This window comes from Agelaius tricolor, unplaced genomic scaffold, assembly GCF_023055355.1.
Source record: "Agelaius tricolor isolate 1412-34295 unplaced genomic scaffold, bAgeTri1.0.p SCAF_8, whole genome shotgun sequence".
Taxonomy (NCBI): Eukaryota; Metazoa; Chordata; class Aves; order Passeriformes; family Icteridae; genus Agelaius; species Agelaius tricolor.
This window is the reverse complement of record NW_027269268.1, coordinates 40965057-40984186: the sequence shown is the minus strand read 5'-3', so window position 1 is coordinate 40984186 and position 19130 is coordinate 40965057. Positions and strand designations below refer to the sequence as shown.

Here is a 19130-nt window from a genome sequence, read left to right as displayed (position 1 = left end):
CAACTGTTTTCTTCTTCCAGTAGGGAACTGCTTGCAATTGCATCCCCAGTAAGAATAGGTTAGGGAAAATTGAACTTTGATCCACAGCATATTTGTGCTGAATTTGTTTCCTCCCTACAAAAAAAAAAAAAAAAACCAAGAAAACACAAAAAACCAAACAAACCTAAAAAACCCCACAAAATCCAGGCCATTGGTGCCTCCAGATTCCTCCTTCTCCCCCTCTGCAAATAGACTCATGTCTTATGCTTGCTTAGAAATTCTTGACTTTATTCCCAGTGAAACTGTTCAGTTCAGCAGCAGCCAGCAGCCCTCTCCATCAGCATCTGCTGCTACCTGTCATTTTGCCTTGTTTCACTCCTTCCTGGGCAGACATCCCATGGATCCCAGGTTTTTATCTTGATGGCTTCATTCTCTCCTACCAGCCTCATTCTAGAACACCTGCTGAAGCTGCTAGCACTAATTATACTTTTATTTGAATGCAAATACTTTGCTTGGGGACATAATAAGTATTCACCTGATTTTGGAGCCTCTGAAAGAAGGCTGTTGAGCTGATCAGTGCCAATGAGGAAGAGAGAGATGTAAGAACTACCTCCACAGGATTAAGTGAAGTCAAACCATGTCAGTGAGCATTCTTAGGTGCTGGAATGGAAACCAATTGCACATTTTAAGGTCCAGAACAGCTGACACACTTTGGACCCATGTCATTTAAATACCAGTTGCCCAGACCAGAGGGCAGATCATCACTCTCCCAAGCACAGACCGAGGCTTAGGGTGAGCTCTGCACTGTACCTTACACACAGCGTGGGTGTTGCAGCCATTGGGTTTTGACAGGTGACACAGCATCCTCCTCTGGAGGCAGCCAGCCTCTGTGCCAGAGAGCAATTCTGGGCACATCTGATTTACTAGCACAGATGTAGCTAATGGGGAACAGAGATAGAAAACCAAACTCCTTATTTAACAAGTAAAATAAAGAAATCTTTTACATCTGGAAATACTGAGGCGGATGATCAAATAATTAGCACTGCAAGTTTGTACTGCCTGCAGCTAGAAGAACTGCTCTCTGTGGAAGCAGGAATGTGGTTGAGCCTGCAAAAACGTGATAAGGGATCTGTACCTAAGATTTTTGGATGGTCTGCATATGTCACAGGTAAGTTTCCACAGAGTTGAAGGAGCATTAAGGACTGGACTCCCATGGAAAAACTGCCTGCTCTACCCAGCTGAGGATGGCTTGGCAAGCAAGTGCCAGTGCCACATTTTTACTCCTTCTGAGGAGGTGCAGCAAAACTAAAGGTGTGGAAACAACCTTAATTTTTTTTGTTGACCCCAGAAACAGCAATAAGAAAAATTCTTTTTACTTGCTTTTCTCAACCAAATAAAAAGTCTATTTCAGTTTAATTTTTTCCCCAGCACTTTAGAAGTTCCTTCAATTTCCACATAAAGTGCTCACAATTGAAAATTGGAAATATTTTCCTTGGAATTTTAATTTTTATACAGATAGTCGGTTTTGCAAACTTGCCCCAGATTGTTTTATTTTTACAAAATCTTCATTTTTGCTAAATATGTAAGCTGTTTACACATATTTTTATCCTATCTGGAATCCTGATGAGCCTGCATATTGTAAAGAAAAAAGCACGGGTATGGATTTCTATGCTGATGTTTCATCACATGTGTGGGCTGAGGCTGGCTGTAGCTATGAAATACAAATGTAGTATATACAGATCTTGCTGATCTAGTAGAAGTATTAAATAACAAACCTCCTGGCTCTTTTACAGAAGATGATTCAAGCAATCCATAGGTTCCTAGGCTGCTGCACAAGATCACAGCCTGATCACACGTGTATGATGGCATAAACAGATGAATAATAGCAACTGCATTTTCAGTCCCACCCACATTTCATCTTATTTTTTTAAATCACATTACACCTACACACAATGCTTGGCTAAGATTGACAAACACAGACTACAAGAAAACCAATATGTTGTTTTCTGTAGGTGTGTATCTCAGAAGGAAATAATACTTGGGATTTTTCCCCTATTTTTCTTGGTTTTATTTTCAAGGAAATAAATCCAAGAAAACAAACAATGGAAGTCATTAGTTGTCATGGGATTTCAAATGCTGAGTCCTAACACAAGTGCAGGACTAGAGTAGGAGACAGCTGACCCATTCCAAAGTGTTGCTGCCTGGCTTCCCCATTGGGCTGCTGTCAGCTCCAGCACATTCCGTGACCTTGTCTCTGCTGGGAACTGGAAGAGTTCTGGCCTTGACTTGAATGGCAGCAGGACCAAGCCCTGCTCAGCCAGTTTCACACTCTGCGTGCCGGGTGTGCGTGCCAGTGTTATGCAACGGGGCGAAAAATGAAAACCTGTCAGGCACAGAACTGGTGCACTCAAGGACATACTGTTATTTGTCTTGCAGCTTTGCCACTCTACACTCTGCTTTGCCACAGGGATTAACCACATGCCATTGATAGCTGCCATGATAAAGTCAACCAAAACACTTCATTTTTTTAACTTTCAGAACATGATCTAAACTTTTGAGGGAAATGGCTTGCTTGGCCTCAAGTTTTTATTAGAAAAAAAATTAAACTGGGAAAACATTTACTTTTTCCAGTCATCTTTTCCCAATTCTCCCCTCCTTTGTCCCTCAGCGAACAAAGCAGCAGATTGAATTCACATCCCAATTCCTTTATTAATTATTTTTTCAACCAAGTGAGTAGGTATTGTAAGTTGCCAACCTCTGCTTTCTGGAAATTCTTTGGTGTATTACTGCATAGCAGAGTGGTGTGACAAGGATAAAGAGATTAGAAGTAATTTCATATAACTCCTTCTGTCAAAATCTGCAGAGGGCTTTTACTGGTAACTCTGAGTGTTGCTGAAATTCTTCATTAAAAACTTTCAATATATGGGCAGGAAATCTCTAAGCTCTAAGACACAAAGTGACCAAATCAGAGGGAGAGAAGGAATATTAAATCAAAGTCTGAATAGAGAAGGAATACAAAGGAAAAAAAAAACCAAACTCACCCCACTCAAGTACTACAGTAATAATGCATGCTATCTCCAGGGGGTTTGACAGCAATTTAGCTTTGAAAGCCAGAAAGCCACATGCTGATTTTCACCAGTTTCAAATAAGTGGGCATAACCTGTGCAGACACAGGCTCTCCTTACTAGCCCAGGTGGCTGTGACCTGCTTGATGGTCACTACTGCAAGCTGCCTTGGCTCACACAAAACTCAGGCTGTGCTTTCCCTGTTTGTTGTATCAGTACACTTCACATACAGCCTAGACAGGTGAAATCTGGCCAGTAGACAGAGAATGTTTCCTAATATGGTGGTCAGGTATGGCCCCTAGCACTGTCAGTGTGAGAAAACAGAGGTGAAGCACACAGAGAAGAAGAAACTAAATATGATCTGGCCAACACAGCTGGGCCAGCCTACAGACCTGATAAAAAAGCTTTGGAGATAAAAAGAGGGTGGTTTTCATTCTCTGTGGTTGCTCTATAAAATGAACAGAGGAATGGACAGACATTAAATGATAATGTCAGTCCTGCATCTTTTCAAAAGCTATTGTGTTATAAAGCAATCACCAGGTATTGCAGGTCCTCCTCAGAGCCTGTGGCCTTGCAGAAGAACAGAGAAAGTGCAGATAAGCATGAGCACAGGTGCATGAAAGGGAATGTACTGCTACCACCATGGATTAGGAGAGGAGTATCATTGCTTTGTCCCCTGCTTGAGGTGCATGCTCTTCTATTTTTTTGGGAGGTCCTTTTCTCTCTTTGTGAATCATTCACCCATTAGTTTCCACAAACATGTTCACACCTCAGGTTTGCTCAATGAAGGCTGTAGCATAATCTGCTGTGTTGCAGCCCATCCAGGAACAGTTTTCATCCTTATCTTCGCCATTTGCTATGGATGAGGGAGATTGCTCTGTGTGCTTCATTTCTGATCCTGGATTTCAAGCTGGTTGATCAAGGGATATTTTTCCTCTGCTATCTGCAGCACCCAGTGCAACAAGTGTTTCTCAGTTGTCCATTTCTGCTTGAAAAAGAACCAAAGCTTTGCCAATATGCACTGTTTAGGAAATGTAATGCATTCAGGTTTTGATCCTGCACCTTTCTTGAGTCACAGTTGCTTTTGGCATGGGAGGGAAAGCAGCCCCATTGTATAGCTGTGCCTCAGCCCTAGGCTGCCTGAAGGCAAAGTGCAAAGGAGAAACACAGCCCTGTGTGGTGGGCAACCCTGAGTGCACAGTCCCATCACCTCAGCCTCTGACCAACCTCCTGTTCCTCTCCTGAAAACAGCTTAACTTCAGGCAGCTATCACTTGAAACTCTCATCCACCAGGAAAAGGAGAGTAAAATATCACAACAGCACAGGGTGAATTGCTACATTTGACTTCTGCCACTTTACAGGACACTTTAATAAACAGATCTCTAGAAGAGGCGCACTGTGGTGGCCAGAGCCATGCTGAACATATTTCCTAAGCAAGGGAATGTCTAACCCTAGTACACCTAGCATGGGTAATATCCCAGTCCTCAGCACACTGCTTACTGTACGTCTTCCTTCTTTACCCCCCTATCTTTTCTTACTGTGCAGAGGACACCAGCCTCATTTATGTTTTCATCTGTTTTTTCAGCTGCAATGCTGTCAGCAAAAGAGGCTTGCCCTGCAAGGTTTTGGTCACCTGTCCTGCTTGGCCAGTCTCATCAGATGTCCAGCTGACCAGCAGGGATGCATGGTCCCAATGTGGGACCACTGCATCCTCAAACCAGCCCCTAAGTCAGCACAATTCAGACTGTGAGTGACTCCCACCATGAGAAGCCATGGTTCACTCCTCCCTCTTTTACCACAACATGGAGGGATGGGGATAAAACACAGAAAGGGGCCATGGCACAGAAATGACAACCCAGGCTCTCCCCTTCCCAGCCCAATACCTAATCAACCATTGGTGATGAAGATGTCTCTACTTGTGAGTTCTCCTTCTGGCCCCACTAGGCAGTGGCAGGGGGCTGGCATCTCCTCACCCCAGCCACTTATTTCTGGTGTACCCCAACACAGCTCTAAAGCCCAAGAGGGACAAAAGCATTGCAGGGCTTTCCCTGGGTACCCTCCAGCCTGACAAGTGCCAGGTACCATTGCCCTCACTCCCATGTTTCACCAAGTGAAGGTGCCAGCCTGGGTCTGGGTGGATCTTGCAGATGTGTGCATGGGTGGGTGAGTGGTGCAATGTGCTGCTCCCCTGGAGCACCTCATGTTTGGAACCTGCAAATTTGATCTCACACTGCTCTGGACCCTCATGGCAGACAGGGGCCTCCTTTGCTTGACATGCAGTAGAGAAGGTGGCCTTGTTCCTGCAGAGAAGCTGGGCTCAGACACCAACAGTGGCTGCTGTCCCCAACATTCTGCCAGAGACAACAGAGGTGACAGCACCTGATGCACTGCAGGAAAGGGGAATCCACGGCTAAGGCAAATGAAAAGGCTCTTGATTACAGCTTCCTCCCTTTGCTCTGCACATGGATCTTGTGTATCACTGGACAAGTCACTTAAACCAAGCTTTGTACAGCTGGTGACCAGTGGCATGTTCCTTGTTTCCAGATGGGAACATTTTCTGGACTGCAATTTGCTTGCAGGAGCACTTAGAGCTGTGAGGGAACTGTTTGGGAAATGCATTTTGCAAATGTGGATCTTAAGCAAAACTAAGTTTTCTGGAAAGTAGAGTCATGAGGTGAGCAGTGTGACTGACTTATACTAGTAGCTGAAGTACAAATAAAACAAGAAAAGAGGACAATTTGTTTTGCCTTGAGGCAAATATTAAATTTCTGAACTCTTTACCCCATTTTTATTGTTAAATTTGGTGATATTTTCTAAATGAAATTCCACTCTAAAGCAAAAAAAAAAAAAAAGTGATTGCACAATTTTGAAAACATGGAAATAACACATCAACTTATTTGTGTACCTGTATTTGTGACCATCCAAAACAACCTCTTAGTTTGACACGAGCCTATAGCTAGAGCTTGTTTACCCTTAAGAACACTGTTCAGTGAAGATGACCTTTATCTAAGCAAGTTCACCTGTGCCTGGCCCTAGCATCCTAAACTGTATAATCAAAACTATGGCAAACTTCTTCATTTATATCTTGTATCCCTATTTTTTAGTAAATAAATATCAAATGGTTGTTTTGCAGATTATCTCATTACTGTTTGTAAGTATTTAAATGTTATAGTAATGAGCACTACTAAAAAGCCAAAGAGTAATAAATCTCTCTTCAGAGCAAAGGAATTCAAGAGCATGAACCATTTACATCCCAAACAGCAGGACAAAAAAATTTAAATATTTAAAGTTTATTGTCCACCCTCATTTTCATGGATGGCATATGGCAAGGCTCCTTCAAAAAACCTCATCAGCACTGAATGTGTCAAAAAGCCATGATCATACTATAATAATATACATAACAGAAGGCAAACTAGGATTGTGCAGACTATAAATCTGGCACTTCACATTTTTATGAGCAGGATATAGCTGTGCATGGTTTCCTAAGGTTCCCTCTTTTTTTTTTCATGCAAACTGAAACCCAACCCCAAATTCCATCATGAGGCATCCTACTGATGCGTGTGTCACCAGAGGGGTAGCACATGATATTTACTGCTTGGACTTCTGTTTCACAAAGGAACAGTAAATGACAAAGGCAGGGCAGCAGCAGAGAAAGAAGAGGCATGAGTGGGGGACTCCTTACAGCTTCTTGAGGGAAAGTTGGAGTGGTGAAAACCCCTGAATTCACATCCCAAAGTGCTTTGGCTTGGGCTGCATCCAGTCACCTTGGATGACTTGCCCTTTCTTCTGCTCCTGCCCTTGCCCAATAGCAGTGCCTCAAACTCCCACATTTCCTTCCTCCTGTCGTTGTCTCTAGCCCTGAGAACCCCTGCCTGGCTGGCTCTGAGTGCAGCCCCCCCATGTCAGACCTTGCTCCCAAATGTGCTGTCTCCCTGCCCAGCCACCTCTTCTCAGTCATTTCTGAGTTATCAAATCCCCTTTTCCATCAGCCTTCTGACTCTGCATCAGCTTTTCAAGGCAGACAGTGCTCTTCTCTCTCCTGCCTCTTTGTCTCTCTTCTCTCTCTTCCCTTCCCACTAGGTTCAGCCTGCTCTTCAGGAGCCCCACGGCCCAGTACCTGTTTCTTTGCTTTCTTTATCTTTAGATGCCCTATAGCTGCTCTTGAACACAGGGCAGAGAGCCCAGCAGGCTCATGCTAGAACTCTGACTCAAGTTTTCTCAGAGCATAGGCAGTGTCAACAGTGGGTTCGGGGACTTGGACGTTAAAAGTTGAAGTTTCCAGTAAACACATGGAAACTCAGTTTTCAAAGGTTCACATCCTGCTTTGACCCCTCCACAAGAGCTACTTCCCTGCTTGAGGTCAAGTACTTAGGAAACCTTAGGAAGAAGTTGCAAAAGTTTGAAAAAAAGCAAATTCTCTAGTTTTGATTTTCAGAAATTGTCAAACACTTTTAGGCTAAGTGACTCTTGGGTCTCTATACAGGTAAATGCAGAACAATTCACAGGCCTCAGGTATCTTGCCATGCAATGCAAACCTTTGCAAAATCATGAACAAATAAACATGGTTTCCTAATAGAAAATGAAGGACATTCTTATTAACCAGAGTTGCTCTGTCTTCTTCCTTTTACATCTGCTTGTAGAATGGAAACTTTTGGATGGTAAATGTCATGCACTTGGAGCAGTTACAGTTCCAGATCTCTGTAGGTTATATTGTGTGGACACTTTTTTCCACAGAGTTCTAGAGTGGGCTACAACAGTTATATCTATTCATCAACACTAAAGCTACAGGCCCTTTAGCAGTACATTTCAAACTGCTTTTCCAAAACCAGTGATCTGAAGCGGAAACCTGGGACTTGTCCCACCAGTATCCTGGGGACTCCTGGCTCTCCTCTGTCCCTGGAGCTTCACAGCAGGTGCTGCTCACTGCTCCATCAGCAGGACCTTGCTCTCACTTCACAGGGACACAGCTGGATCATGAAATGCTGGTGGTGCCCCCTTCCCATCCCTTGGCAGCCGGAGCCATTGCAGTGCTCCATGGAGTCCCCCTCACCCCAGGGCTGTGGGACTGAAGAAAGGGGAGCTGAGGCCAGGAGCCCAGGGGCTGCCAGATGTTTGGGTTAGTGTCCAGCTGGGACTGGCACCTTCCCTCATCCTTCCCCAGCACTTGCACAGCGCAACGACCCAACCCTATCAAAACGAAGGCATAATCAAATGCAGAAAAATCCCTGAGATTTGCTGAAGTTCCCCACAGTGTGGCCATAGCAGACCTCACAACCTGGTGGGATGTTCAGCTATACCAGCAAGCACAAGACAGATATCCACAAAAACCACTGGATTGTACCATTGTTAACTCATGCGTGTTATTTTCTATGGCAAGGCAGGGAGGTGAACCCAGGTTTCCTAAGTTTTCTACTGGTGCTTTTCCTGCAAAACCAGTCATTTGTATACTTTTTGCTTCTTGCCTGGCTTGTTCTACACCCTGTTGCACACACGTGTACAATAGTACTTGTGAACTCAGAAGAAACCTTTATTTAATAGTGATTGACATTTGCAGAAGCTTTAAGAATGCAATGATTTTGGCATCAGTTCCTTTCCAGGTAAGGATTAATGAACCAATGTGTCAAATACCACCTGATGTTCTTTGTTTGAAAAAGGCCACGTTTCAAAATGGCAGCAGCTTTCAGATTTATTTTTTTTCAGAAAGATTGTGCTTTGGTTTGGAAAAAGGGAAGCACAGCAAGGATTGCAACACAAAACAGATAAGATTAGATGAAGAGGAAATGTAATATAAGTGGTTTGGATCTACAGAAGGACAAACAAAATTATGCTCATTTCACACTGTTCATGTTACAGTGCTTGATTTAGAGACACTCTGACCCCTCATCAGAGCTCAGGCAGAAGCTAAGCCCTCTCTGTGTCTTGGTACTGTGGCTGAAACCCACATTCAAACAATGTAGAAAAGCAGTGAAAAGGAAAGTCTGGTTCATCCACCTTGCCTGTCACTCAAAGATCCTGATGTTGGCCAGAGGGGGGATCACCCCTTTTGCTTTTCCATGGTTCCAACACCTCTACACCCAGCTGTCTAGTGTTTGCAAGGATGCAGAGTGGGTGGTCCGTGGGGCACCAGGGTACACACAAACCAGTTCAGAGCACATATGCTGTGCCAGGATCCCTGGCCACAGTGCCAGACTCACTGACTGACACAGACAGAGCATGCAGAGAGCATGGAGACCCAGAAATTGCCACCAGTGCCAGAACCTCTGAAGATGGGGAAGCAGTGAGCCAGCTTTGAACACAGAACTCTGAAAGAAACTTGCACAGCAGCAACAACAACTACAAGTTTATCTAATCCTCTTTGCACCAGCCTCAGCTCTGCAAAGGGTTTGTCTGACCCATTTGTGGGTATTCCTGGGGCACAAGGGACAGGTAACCTTGTATCCACAATTCCAACACAATTACAGCTCCCAAACTGCAGCAGGATCCTTTGTGATTGCTTTGGAGTACAGCAAAAAAGAGAGCATACAGTTAGTTGCCTATGTATTAAAAACATGAAGGTACATCCAAAGATACCCCAGCTTACAAACCCCCTGTTCAGTCCATGTCTTGTGTACTGGCAGCATGCACTGAGAGTTGAGGTCTTTAACTGATTTTCACTATTACCATTATGAAGTTTTATTGAGAACTTAACCTTCTAGGCTTACAGATGCACGGCATTTTCCATAAAATTAAGTTTCTTACACTGCCCACGGGAAAGTAGACCTCACTGTCAGCAATTTTGCTTAAACTTCCTTTGGATAACCTGTATTTTTTTACACAACTTATTTATTTAGAAAAAAACACCCTGCTGTATCTGTTGGAAAATACAGAGGCAGAGATGCTTCATGCTTCACCACTTTTATATTTGTAGTATAATCTTTAACAGCTCATCTCTTGTGGCACTCCTCAAGAGTGTATTTCTGGCATACAGAAGAGAAAAAAAAATATGACACAGTGGGCAAAATGATCCCATAAGATCATCTCCCTGAAACAGAGATAAAAATGGTAACTGACAGTGCTTTAGGAGTAGAAAATCCAGCACTGAGACTGATTTGTGTTGATACCTCTAGTGCACATGCTGTTTGTATAAAAGTACAAATATACAAATATAAATACTATATTTTCCTTTTAAAAACACACAAACAACCCAAAACCTCAGTGATCTACAGATTGAAATGCTAGGATTTGACTCAGATTTCAGTCTCCTTGGTAAAGGCCAATGAGATGGACACCACAACCTGCTCTCAGCAGCCCCACAGCCCAGGGACTAGCAGAATCATCGCTAACACCTCTCAAATCCCTGAGTTTTTTTAAAGGTGCCTCTCTTCCCACTGGCACACCACTATAAACCCATCTTTGGGAGATGACAGGAATCAAAAAGCCACTGTTGAAACTCCAGATAATGCTCTAGATAGAGGAGGGGGAAAAAGCCCCGAAACTCTTCTGTAAGCAAAATGCTTGCCCTGGGCTTTTCTCATTCTGATGCAAAAGCCAACAGACAGGACCACCAGTGCCTCTGGTTTAGCAATACTTGCTGTATTTACTCAGGGCTTCTGGCAGTTCATTCCACATTCCTCAGAGCTGTAGGATTTATACAGTGCCCTGTATATCAACCAGACAGTGTACCTGATAAACTTCCCCCGAGGCAGGTGGCCATGGGAATGGCCAGGAATTTGTGCAGGAATTTGCACAGGAATTTTCTTACTTAGACTCATAAGGTTAGCAAACAGTAAAAACTAAAATTGTTCACCAGTCTTGCTGCTTGCCAAAAGTGTAAGCTTGCAGACAACTCCCTGCAGAAAGCCAGAGCTTTCCAAGAGAAATAGTGACCACAGGAAGACACCTTCTCACCACCTCCAGCAAGGACCTGCAAACACCTGTGGTGAAACACAGGTCAGAGAACAGACCTTAAAATATCAGGAAGGGCTCCCAGTTGGCACGGCAGAGAGGGGCAGAGCAGCACAGACACAGCTGTGTTCCAGAGCTGTCTCAGACCCTCTTCCCACTGATCACACACCATGGAAGGAAGGGCACTGTGCTGACATCCCAGATACCTCTTGCCACCCCTGTGGTGCTTAGGAAGATTTATTCTGTACACGTACAGTCTGACCTGTGACTCACATTGGTAAGTTGAGACTTGGGACTCCAGTATGTGGAAGAAGCATGTAAAAGCCTTTTTGTTTATTGTTGCTCAATACAATTATCCTCTATGAAAATCACATTTTTTCCTTCCGTGCAGGACAACTGTGGCCTGTTTGAGCCCTGCCCAGGTTGAAGCTTGCATCTGGGCCCCGGGGTTGTGCAAGGCTGCTGGGTACATCTGCAGCCACCCTTGGCCTGGGTGCTTAGGGTGAGCAGACAACTTTGTCAGTATCATCTACTCATCCCATTTACTTTGTAAACACTGACTAAGACACCACAAATGGCAGCAATAGCAAGCACGTTCAGATCTCCTTGACCCAGCCAGAGGCACCTCCATGTTCACCAAAAGTGTGCACTCAGTATGTCAGGTAAGTTGTGTCTTTTCTTGCCAACTTCATGAGGCCAAGAAGCTAAAGGCAGAATCCATCTTCAAGAGCCACAGATTATAGTGCAGTCCCAAAAGTTTGAATGAATTCACCAATTAAGTTTAGATCTGCTTTTAGCCTTACCTGCGACTATGCTCCTGTGAGTCTCCAGCACTGTATTAGTGCTACCTTTAATGAAAATGCTAATGACAGTGAAATGCTTCCTGTGAGGACTAACACTCACATTAGGATGTGGATAGTAGTGTATGAACTCTGGTGAAATTTCAGCATACAGTCAACAGAAATTTTACTGCCAGAAACATGGCCTTAAGTCATGGTAATAATGTTAATATTTAATTGAGGTGAGTTGAACGTGCTCTTTTGTTGCAAAAACATCTAGAGGACATGTCCCTGCGTGCATGATCGTGTTTGACTCCATCTTCCCTCCTTGCCTTTCATGCTTTTTTCCCCACGCCGGCTCTTCCTCCCTCCCCAGCCACAAGAGCTCCCACAGTTGCACCCTGCATACTGCTCACACCTCATACCCTCTGCTTGTTACCCCGGCACAACTTCCAGCGTTAAAGACCTATTAGCCACAGTCTCTTCATAATTCCACCCCTACAGGTCCTGAAATCTTGAGCATAGCTTTCAAACCCTAATAAAGCACCTCTGTCTCAGCTTTTCTGATCCCATTTGGGGATCAGACTCAGTGAACTGACCTTTTCCTCCCCTGTCTCCTTCCTCCTCCACCTCTTCCTCCTCCTCCTCTTTTCAAGGATTGCTCATTTGTCATTTTCTCCCTTCCCTTCTCTTCCGAGCCCTGCAAATGCCTCCCCTTCACCCAAGTCCATCACCTTCCTCCTTGGGTTTTGATTCCCCATTTTTCTCTTCTTATTGCTGCTGATTTATGCTGATGACCCATATCACTCTCTGTCATGCTACGTCCATTTTAACAATTCTGTTCCTCTTCTGCCCCGATCCTTTTCTTTTCCTCATTAAAAAAGACTGTTTATTTGGCATGCACTGTCCAGAGGCTATCTACTGCTGGGTTTTTCCTGCACTAAACTACAAGTGGTCCCATTCAGCACCACCCATTAGCCTCCCCCATTATGTCCACTATTCAGCCTTTTTGCAATTTCCATTCCATCAACCCTCATGACCTCTCTTTTGCTTTTAGCCCTTACCTCTATAGCAAGTTAAATTGCAAAATTCTCCCTACATTTCAATTCTCTTCGATTTTCTTCCCTATAATATCCAGCCCAACCAACACCCCTCAGTTGTTTCTCTTCTGCTAGAAAGGTTGAAACACTGTCTGCTGAAAACCCAGCCATCGCTTCCAGCTACATGTGGATAAAGCAGAGCCTCTAATACTGCCCCCCTCTCAAGGAATACCCAAAGTTTCTTTTCTCTCCTTTCCGCAGTGACCATTACTGCTCTGTTTGCAGGCAGGGCACAATTTTTATTGGGGCAGCCTTTCTTTCAAGGTACAGCTAAGACCTGTTGATTCTTTCTGTGTGCATGTCAAAGACATTGGCTATTCTATCTGCCCTCAAAACCTAAATGCTTCCCTGGAGTCTCACCCTCACATTAGCTCATTAATGGTTTCATTCCTTTTTGCCCTGTCGTAATTTGATCCACTGTTGCTCTACAATCTTGATCCACTGTTTTACCTTCCAAATATTATTTCAAGAGTCATTTTCATAGCTTTGAATGTGCCACTCATTTTCTGTGCTCCTGTTGATCCTCTTTCCGTCTTCTAACAAATAAAATAGAAGGTCCTTACGCACAATACTTGCCTAGGCAGGCAGAGCTGAATAGTACAACCAGGTGTCTTTTGCAGCTTATGAACACCTACTTTATGCTTCTCATCATATGCCCTTCTGTTTTCCTTCATGATTCCTCACTGGGACTGCCTCCCTGATCACAGCTGCAGAGGAACTTTGCTCACCTCTCCTAAATTCTTTCTAAAATCTCTCCCTTGCTGCTGAGGTAGCCCAACAGCAGCCAGCCTGCTGGCATGCTGCTCTGGCTCTGTACCCAGCTGACCCCTCACCATTTCCTTGTGCTCCACCTGCATCCATCCCATCCCTTGCCTCTCAGCAGCTATTTTGTGCACAAACCCCACATGGCAGTGGCAGCCCTTCCGCTCCGCCTGTGTGAGCAGGTCCCCGCAGCAGAAACACCCAGGTCAGGAATCCCAGCTCTGTGACACAGCAATCATAAATGACATCTTGAATGTTACTGGGAACTCAACTTGCTGAAACTCAGCCTACACCCTGACTTGTGGTGGAGCTAAGTTTCTCTGGTAAAAGACAAAAAGGCAGAAGCAGTACCTCAGTTTATTTCTACGGCGCAGCTCCAGCCCATCCATTGGGTACTCAAAAGGCCAAAACACGAAAGCAAACTCTGAGCTACATCATTTGGGGTGCTGCTTTTCCAGAGTAAACTTTCCAATGGCTCTCCCATTGGCAAATAAGATAGAAAGCCTCTCAGTTGTTGGAGGCTGGTTAAGCTGTTCTCCCTTTGAAAATACGTGAGAGTTACTGTTGTCGCATTATTATTGGTTGAGGATTTTCACGCCTTTGTAATTTCTTTCCATCTCATGGCAAATAAGCCCATCTGTGCTGACTCAGTCTCAGCTTTATGACCTACCTAAGCAAAAGATAATATCCAAACTCTAAGCATATTTTATAAAACACACTTTAAAAATATCAGAAACCTCTTTCTTCTTTTCAAATAAAATCTTACTTGGGATCAGGGCAAATGAAAGCCTGGAAAGGACAAAAATGCCCTCAAGTATCAGGTAGTCAGCTCTGCAGTTACTAAAAAGTTGCTTTTCTCTGTTGAGTTTACTGTGTCACCAAAGCCCTACCAGCCATAGCTATACAATGCCTGCATTGTCTCAGCAAGGCTACTGAGATGTTCCTGATCTTGGCAAGAGCTAGGTGTACCCAGAAGCATTTTATTGAAAAAAAATTCCTACAGCAGAAAGAAATATTATTTTAGGCCTCATAATGGAAAGATAAAGGTCAGAGTCCTTCCCTCTGCTAAGGGAGCAGACAAAAATATCCTGTTCACGGGATCCATTTTACGAACTTGAAAATTACACCTAAAAATCCCCTTATGAAACAAATTTCAAAGTGACTACAATATAAGGAAGGATTTGTTGGTTTAAGTCATTAGTAATTTGGAGATTTCAACTTCATGACAAGAGAGGCAACTATATGCACAAGCATGGAGATGGTCTCTTTAAACTCTTTATGTTAGATCTGCTTCCTTGCTACAAAGCAAACCTGAACTTTATGTTCACCTTTGTGTTCATCATTGACTTTTTTTTTAAACAGGAACAGGATCTGCCCATGTTTCTTCACAAAGAGCACATACTTGCCCCTGCTAAATTTCTCAGTAAATCACAGCAATATTGGTTCAGGAAACTACACACAAGTGATCAGGGCCATTTGAATGAAAAAGCCAAGATCACCGTTTTGTTTTACCCATAAATGTGGTGTCATCTCTGCTGGAGTTTGTCACCCTAGAAGTGCAGTGGGCCCCTATGGTAATCCAACAGGTACTCACACCAGTCCAGGGTAACCCCTGGTCTTCTCTAGCTGTCAGATGCTCCCACAGCTTTCACAGAAGATGGTGTAGCATTTCATAGAGTGGTAGCAAAATGAGGGGGCTCTGCCATGTGGAGGAGGCCAAGACTCCAAAACGTGGGAAGCTGCAAAAGCAGACCCCGGTGCCAGGGATAGCTTTGCTGAAGCCGGCCAGGTGAGGGCTACGCAAGATCAAGGGTTCAGACCACACTGACATAGAAGCAGTATTCCCTGAAGACTCTACCATCTCCACTGCCTATATTAAATATTTTTATTACAATGTTTTCAACTTTTAAAAAATCTATGGTATTGAAGGCAGCACGTTCTTTTATTTTCTAAAACGTCAAAGAAAGATTTTGCATCCTCAGCTGCAGCAGGGACCCTCAGAAATTATTAGCAACCCTATTTACATGCCAGTCCAAAACCTCCAAATATTTCCTTAACATCACTGAGGGCCCGGAGCCTGTGTCTCAGAAGAGGTCAGACCCCAAAAGCAGAAGAGGGTGCTGGGCTCTCCCCAGGCTACGAGGAGAGGTGGGAACAGCTGCCCTCAGCTCTCGGTAGGATGCACAGCTCTGAAACAAGCCCGGAGAACAACCTCTCTCAGGACGGGAATATGCAGGGGAGTGGCGGGAGGGAGAACGAATGTGCAGGAGGAGTGTTTGTCTCGGTTTATCTCGCAGCCCGCAGTCTGTTAGCTTCGAGCCTGCCGGACACCAGCAGCGGCCCATTCCTGGCGTTATCTCCCCCTCCTCTCGGAGAGCGCACGCTGCCTCCCAGCTTCCCAGCTCTATACCAGGCTCCGCTTAACACCGCGGGCCACCTCTGCCCCGGCCTGGCAGCTCCGCGGGCGCGCACTCCGCGCTCCCCCCGCCCCCGCCGCCGTGCGGAACGCGCGGCTCCCCCCGCACCACGGCAGCTCGGCCGCACTGGGAGGGAGTAATTGCAGGCTTGTCCAAATTATCAACTGCACAGTCTGGGAGACACATCAGGGCACCGATACTCAGCTTGCGTTAGCCTCGGGCGGCTCATTTCAGCCCCGTCTGATGCTGCTCCTGCCTTCTGCCAGGTCAGCCCAGTTGAGCCGATAGAATTTGGTAGGGATTTTGCGACCTGTAAGGTCCCAGCCCATCTTTATCCATTACAATAGATTGGCTTTAGCTCAAAGTTTTATTTCAAGTTCCTGAGAAGAAATGAGCTGCGCAGCCTTACCTCTAAAAAAACTTTAAAATCTGCTGCTTCTTTTAACATGAGCCCTAGTATTTCTCATCTACTCACGCATATCTCAGCGTGAAGAAGATGCCTGATCTCCTGATGGATACATGTGTTCTAAATGGTCTTCAGAAACCTTTCACAGATAAGGTCCCATTCTTATGCTAATGTCTGTAACAGATTGGCAGACAGCAGACTCAGAGCCCTCTTGTCACCTCCCTGTCACTTGTGCCACGGCTCTCTGGTCTGTACAAATTACAGCATTTTAAGTGTTCAAAAAGAAAAAACAGCCATAAAACGAAACACTACTTCCGAAATTGACTCCAAAGACATTAGGCAAGTCACGCTGTGCTTTATCTTTGACTTGGAGAAATATATATTTTAAATTAAAACTCTCAGATCTTGCAAATCACTTCTCAATCTGTCCTTTTTTAGTACCTGCGTGTGCCTCTCGCCTGTCATCTTTCTTCAGAATCACCAGAAATCTGTCAATTGGAAAGAGGCACCAAAACTCCACCGAAAACCTCTGCAGTTCTCTCCATTTGCCTTTCCCCCGTAAAAATACTTTAAAATGTATTTTCTGAGTGAACTTCTGGTCGCTTACATTGTCAACCCAATCACAGAGGAGTAAGTACAATCCAATTCACAGCTAAGGACGGATGAAGCGCAGAGCAAACCGAGAAGCGGCGGTACCTACCTGGAGCCCACCTCAGCGCCCAGCACCATTCGCAGCAGCGGCGGCGTTTTGGGGTAGCGACCTTAATGCATTGTCCTTCCTACCGCGCTGCTAAGTGAGAGTTGAGCAACTCCTTGCACTGCTGCTTGGAGCAACAGCTCTCCCAGTCTTAACCCCCTCTCTTGGCTCTTTGCTTCTTTGCTCGGGTTTTTTTTTTTGTTTTTTTTTTTTTTTTTTTTTTGGTTTTTGTTTTTTGGTTGTATTTTTTTTTTAAACCAGAATTTTTGAGCACTAAAACTTGCAATTAGTACCAGCTAAGCCAAAGCCCCTGCTCGCCCCTGCCCTAAGCCGCACATTCCAGGGCGCTGAGCTGAGCTCTTTGCCGGCACCGCGCAGCTCTTGCACCCCCAGACCCGGCTTTCTGCCTGCAAGCTCGATAAGGCTGCAGGAGCTCAGCAACAGGCACTGAAACTCGGACAGGGGAAAAATTGGTCTCTAATCTCCAGCCTGGGTGGTTTTTATTATCCTCCTCCCCCCCTCCTCTCTTTCTCTCCACACTCACAGTAGCAAGGTTGTCTCCGGACTACTCCCTGCCTTAAACTCACCAAACCAGATTTTTACTCCCAACACCTTCCCGTAAATCTGAACTGAAATTTTACCCTGCTTGCTGAGTTCTGGCTGGCTGAGGGCCAGCCAGCATTCCTGTTGTTTTAAGAGGGCAGATTAAAAAAAAAAAACAAACCAAACAAATAAAACCCCCCAAAAACACCAACAGCAAACCCCTCCCCCAACAAACAAACAAAAAACCCAACCCAAACCCCAAAACCAAAAACAAAACAACAACAACAACAAAAAAACCAAAACAAAAAACAAACAACACCCCCCCCCCCAAAAAAAAAGTCAAACCCCCCAAAACCAGAGAAGAAAACCTTGAGAGATGCAAGGGCTTGAAGCAAACTTTTAGAGCAGCTTTACTAAAAATACTGTGGGATGGAGTGATTCGCATTTATCTCTAAAGGGCTAAACCAGTGAGTTGTTTTTTGGTTTTTTTTTTTTTGGCAGTGTCAGTCGTGAGAAAATACCCTTCTCAGCCGTCTGCCTCCTTCAGGTGGATGGATATTTGAAAAGAAAATAAACCTCTGGTACTCACCTGAAGGACGGCAGCAGGCATCAGCACAGCAGGGAGAGGAGCCTGCACCTTTGCCTGATCGAGTTACCCCAGGGCAGCGGTAATGCTGGTTTAAGAAGTGCCACATTTTACACTTTTTGACCTAAAGTTACATGTGGTTTCTAGAAAAGGAACAAAAGAGAAACCAGTTTACATAGACAGAAACACAGCAACCAAGCCTTCTTTTAAACTCCGTGTGATCCCTCTGACCGTTGTCTGGAACGCTTAAAGAAACAATGAAGCAAGACTGTAAACTTTCTTACCCCCTTTTACCTTACCTGTCTGCGCCTGGCTAAGGGCTTTGATGTAGTGAAACAAAGCACAAGACCTGTTTATAGTAAACGAAACCAACCAACAGAGATCTAATTCAGACTTGTGACTAAACAAACTGGAACAGGAAGCACCAGCAGATTTTTTTTAAAGTAGTAATTCCTGCTAGCATTGTCATGAAATAGAAAAAAAAGTTTTGCTTCTCTCTTCAATCCCTTTTGTTCAAATGCAGGAGTCTTTGGTGGTGGGTTTTGTTTTGTTTTTTTGGTTTTTTCTGGCGTGCAAAAGCACAACCAACCAACCAACCAAAATCCCAAAACAAACAAGCAATGTTCCATCTGTATATGTAAATATTTAATAGAGCAATATTTACTACTGGTGGTGACCTGGAAATATTATTCATCTATTTGTTTCCACATGTAGGTCATTTGTGCAACTGATTACTATCATGACCCTCACCCCAATTAACATCTGTAACTGATGAGTAGACAGAAGATCTTCATCTAGGCTAGTTCAAGTCCCCAACAGTAGATTAGAAGTCCCGTAAGTTAAATTTTTAAAGAATACATAATATTGGAGCTCAAAAATAGCGAAAGAAATTGATTTCCATAATTCTTTGTA

At 44.4% G+C, this 19130-nt stretch overlaps 1 protein-coding gene across 4 annotated transcripts in view; it reads right to left on the bottom strand.

Annotated features, from left to right (window-relative positions):
- RBM47 (RNA binding motif protein 47) overlaps positions 1–18631 on the bottom strand; it is a 76406-nt gene extending 57775 nt beyond the window's left edge. For 2 of the 4 annotated variants that reach the window (XM_071432502.1, XM_071432503.1), the window contains exon 1: positions 17093–17963. In XM_071432502.1, coding sequence (XP_071288603.1) covers positions 17093–17121 — 29 coding nt within the window. In that variant the 5' untranslated portion in view covers positions 17122–17963. The other 2 variants (XM_071432504.1, XM_071432506.1) reach the window with 2 other exon arrangements.
- Positions 18632–19130: the final 499 nt, after the last annotated feature.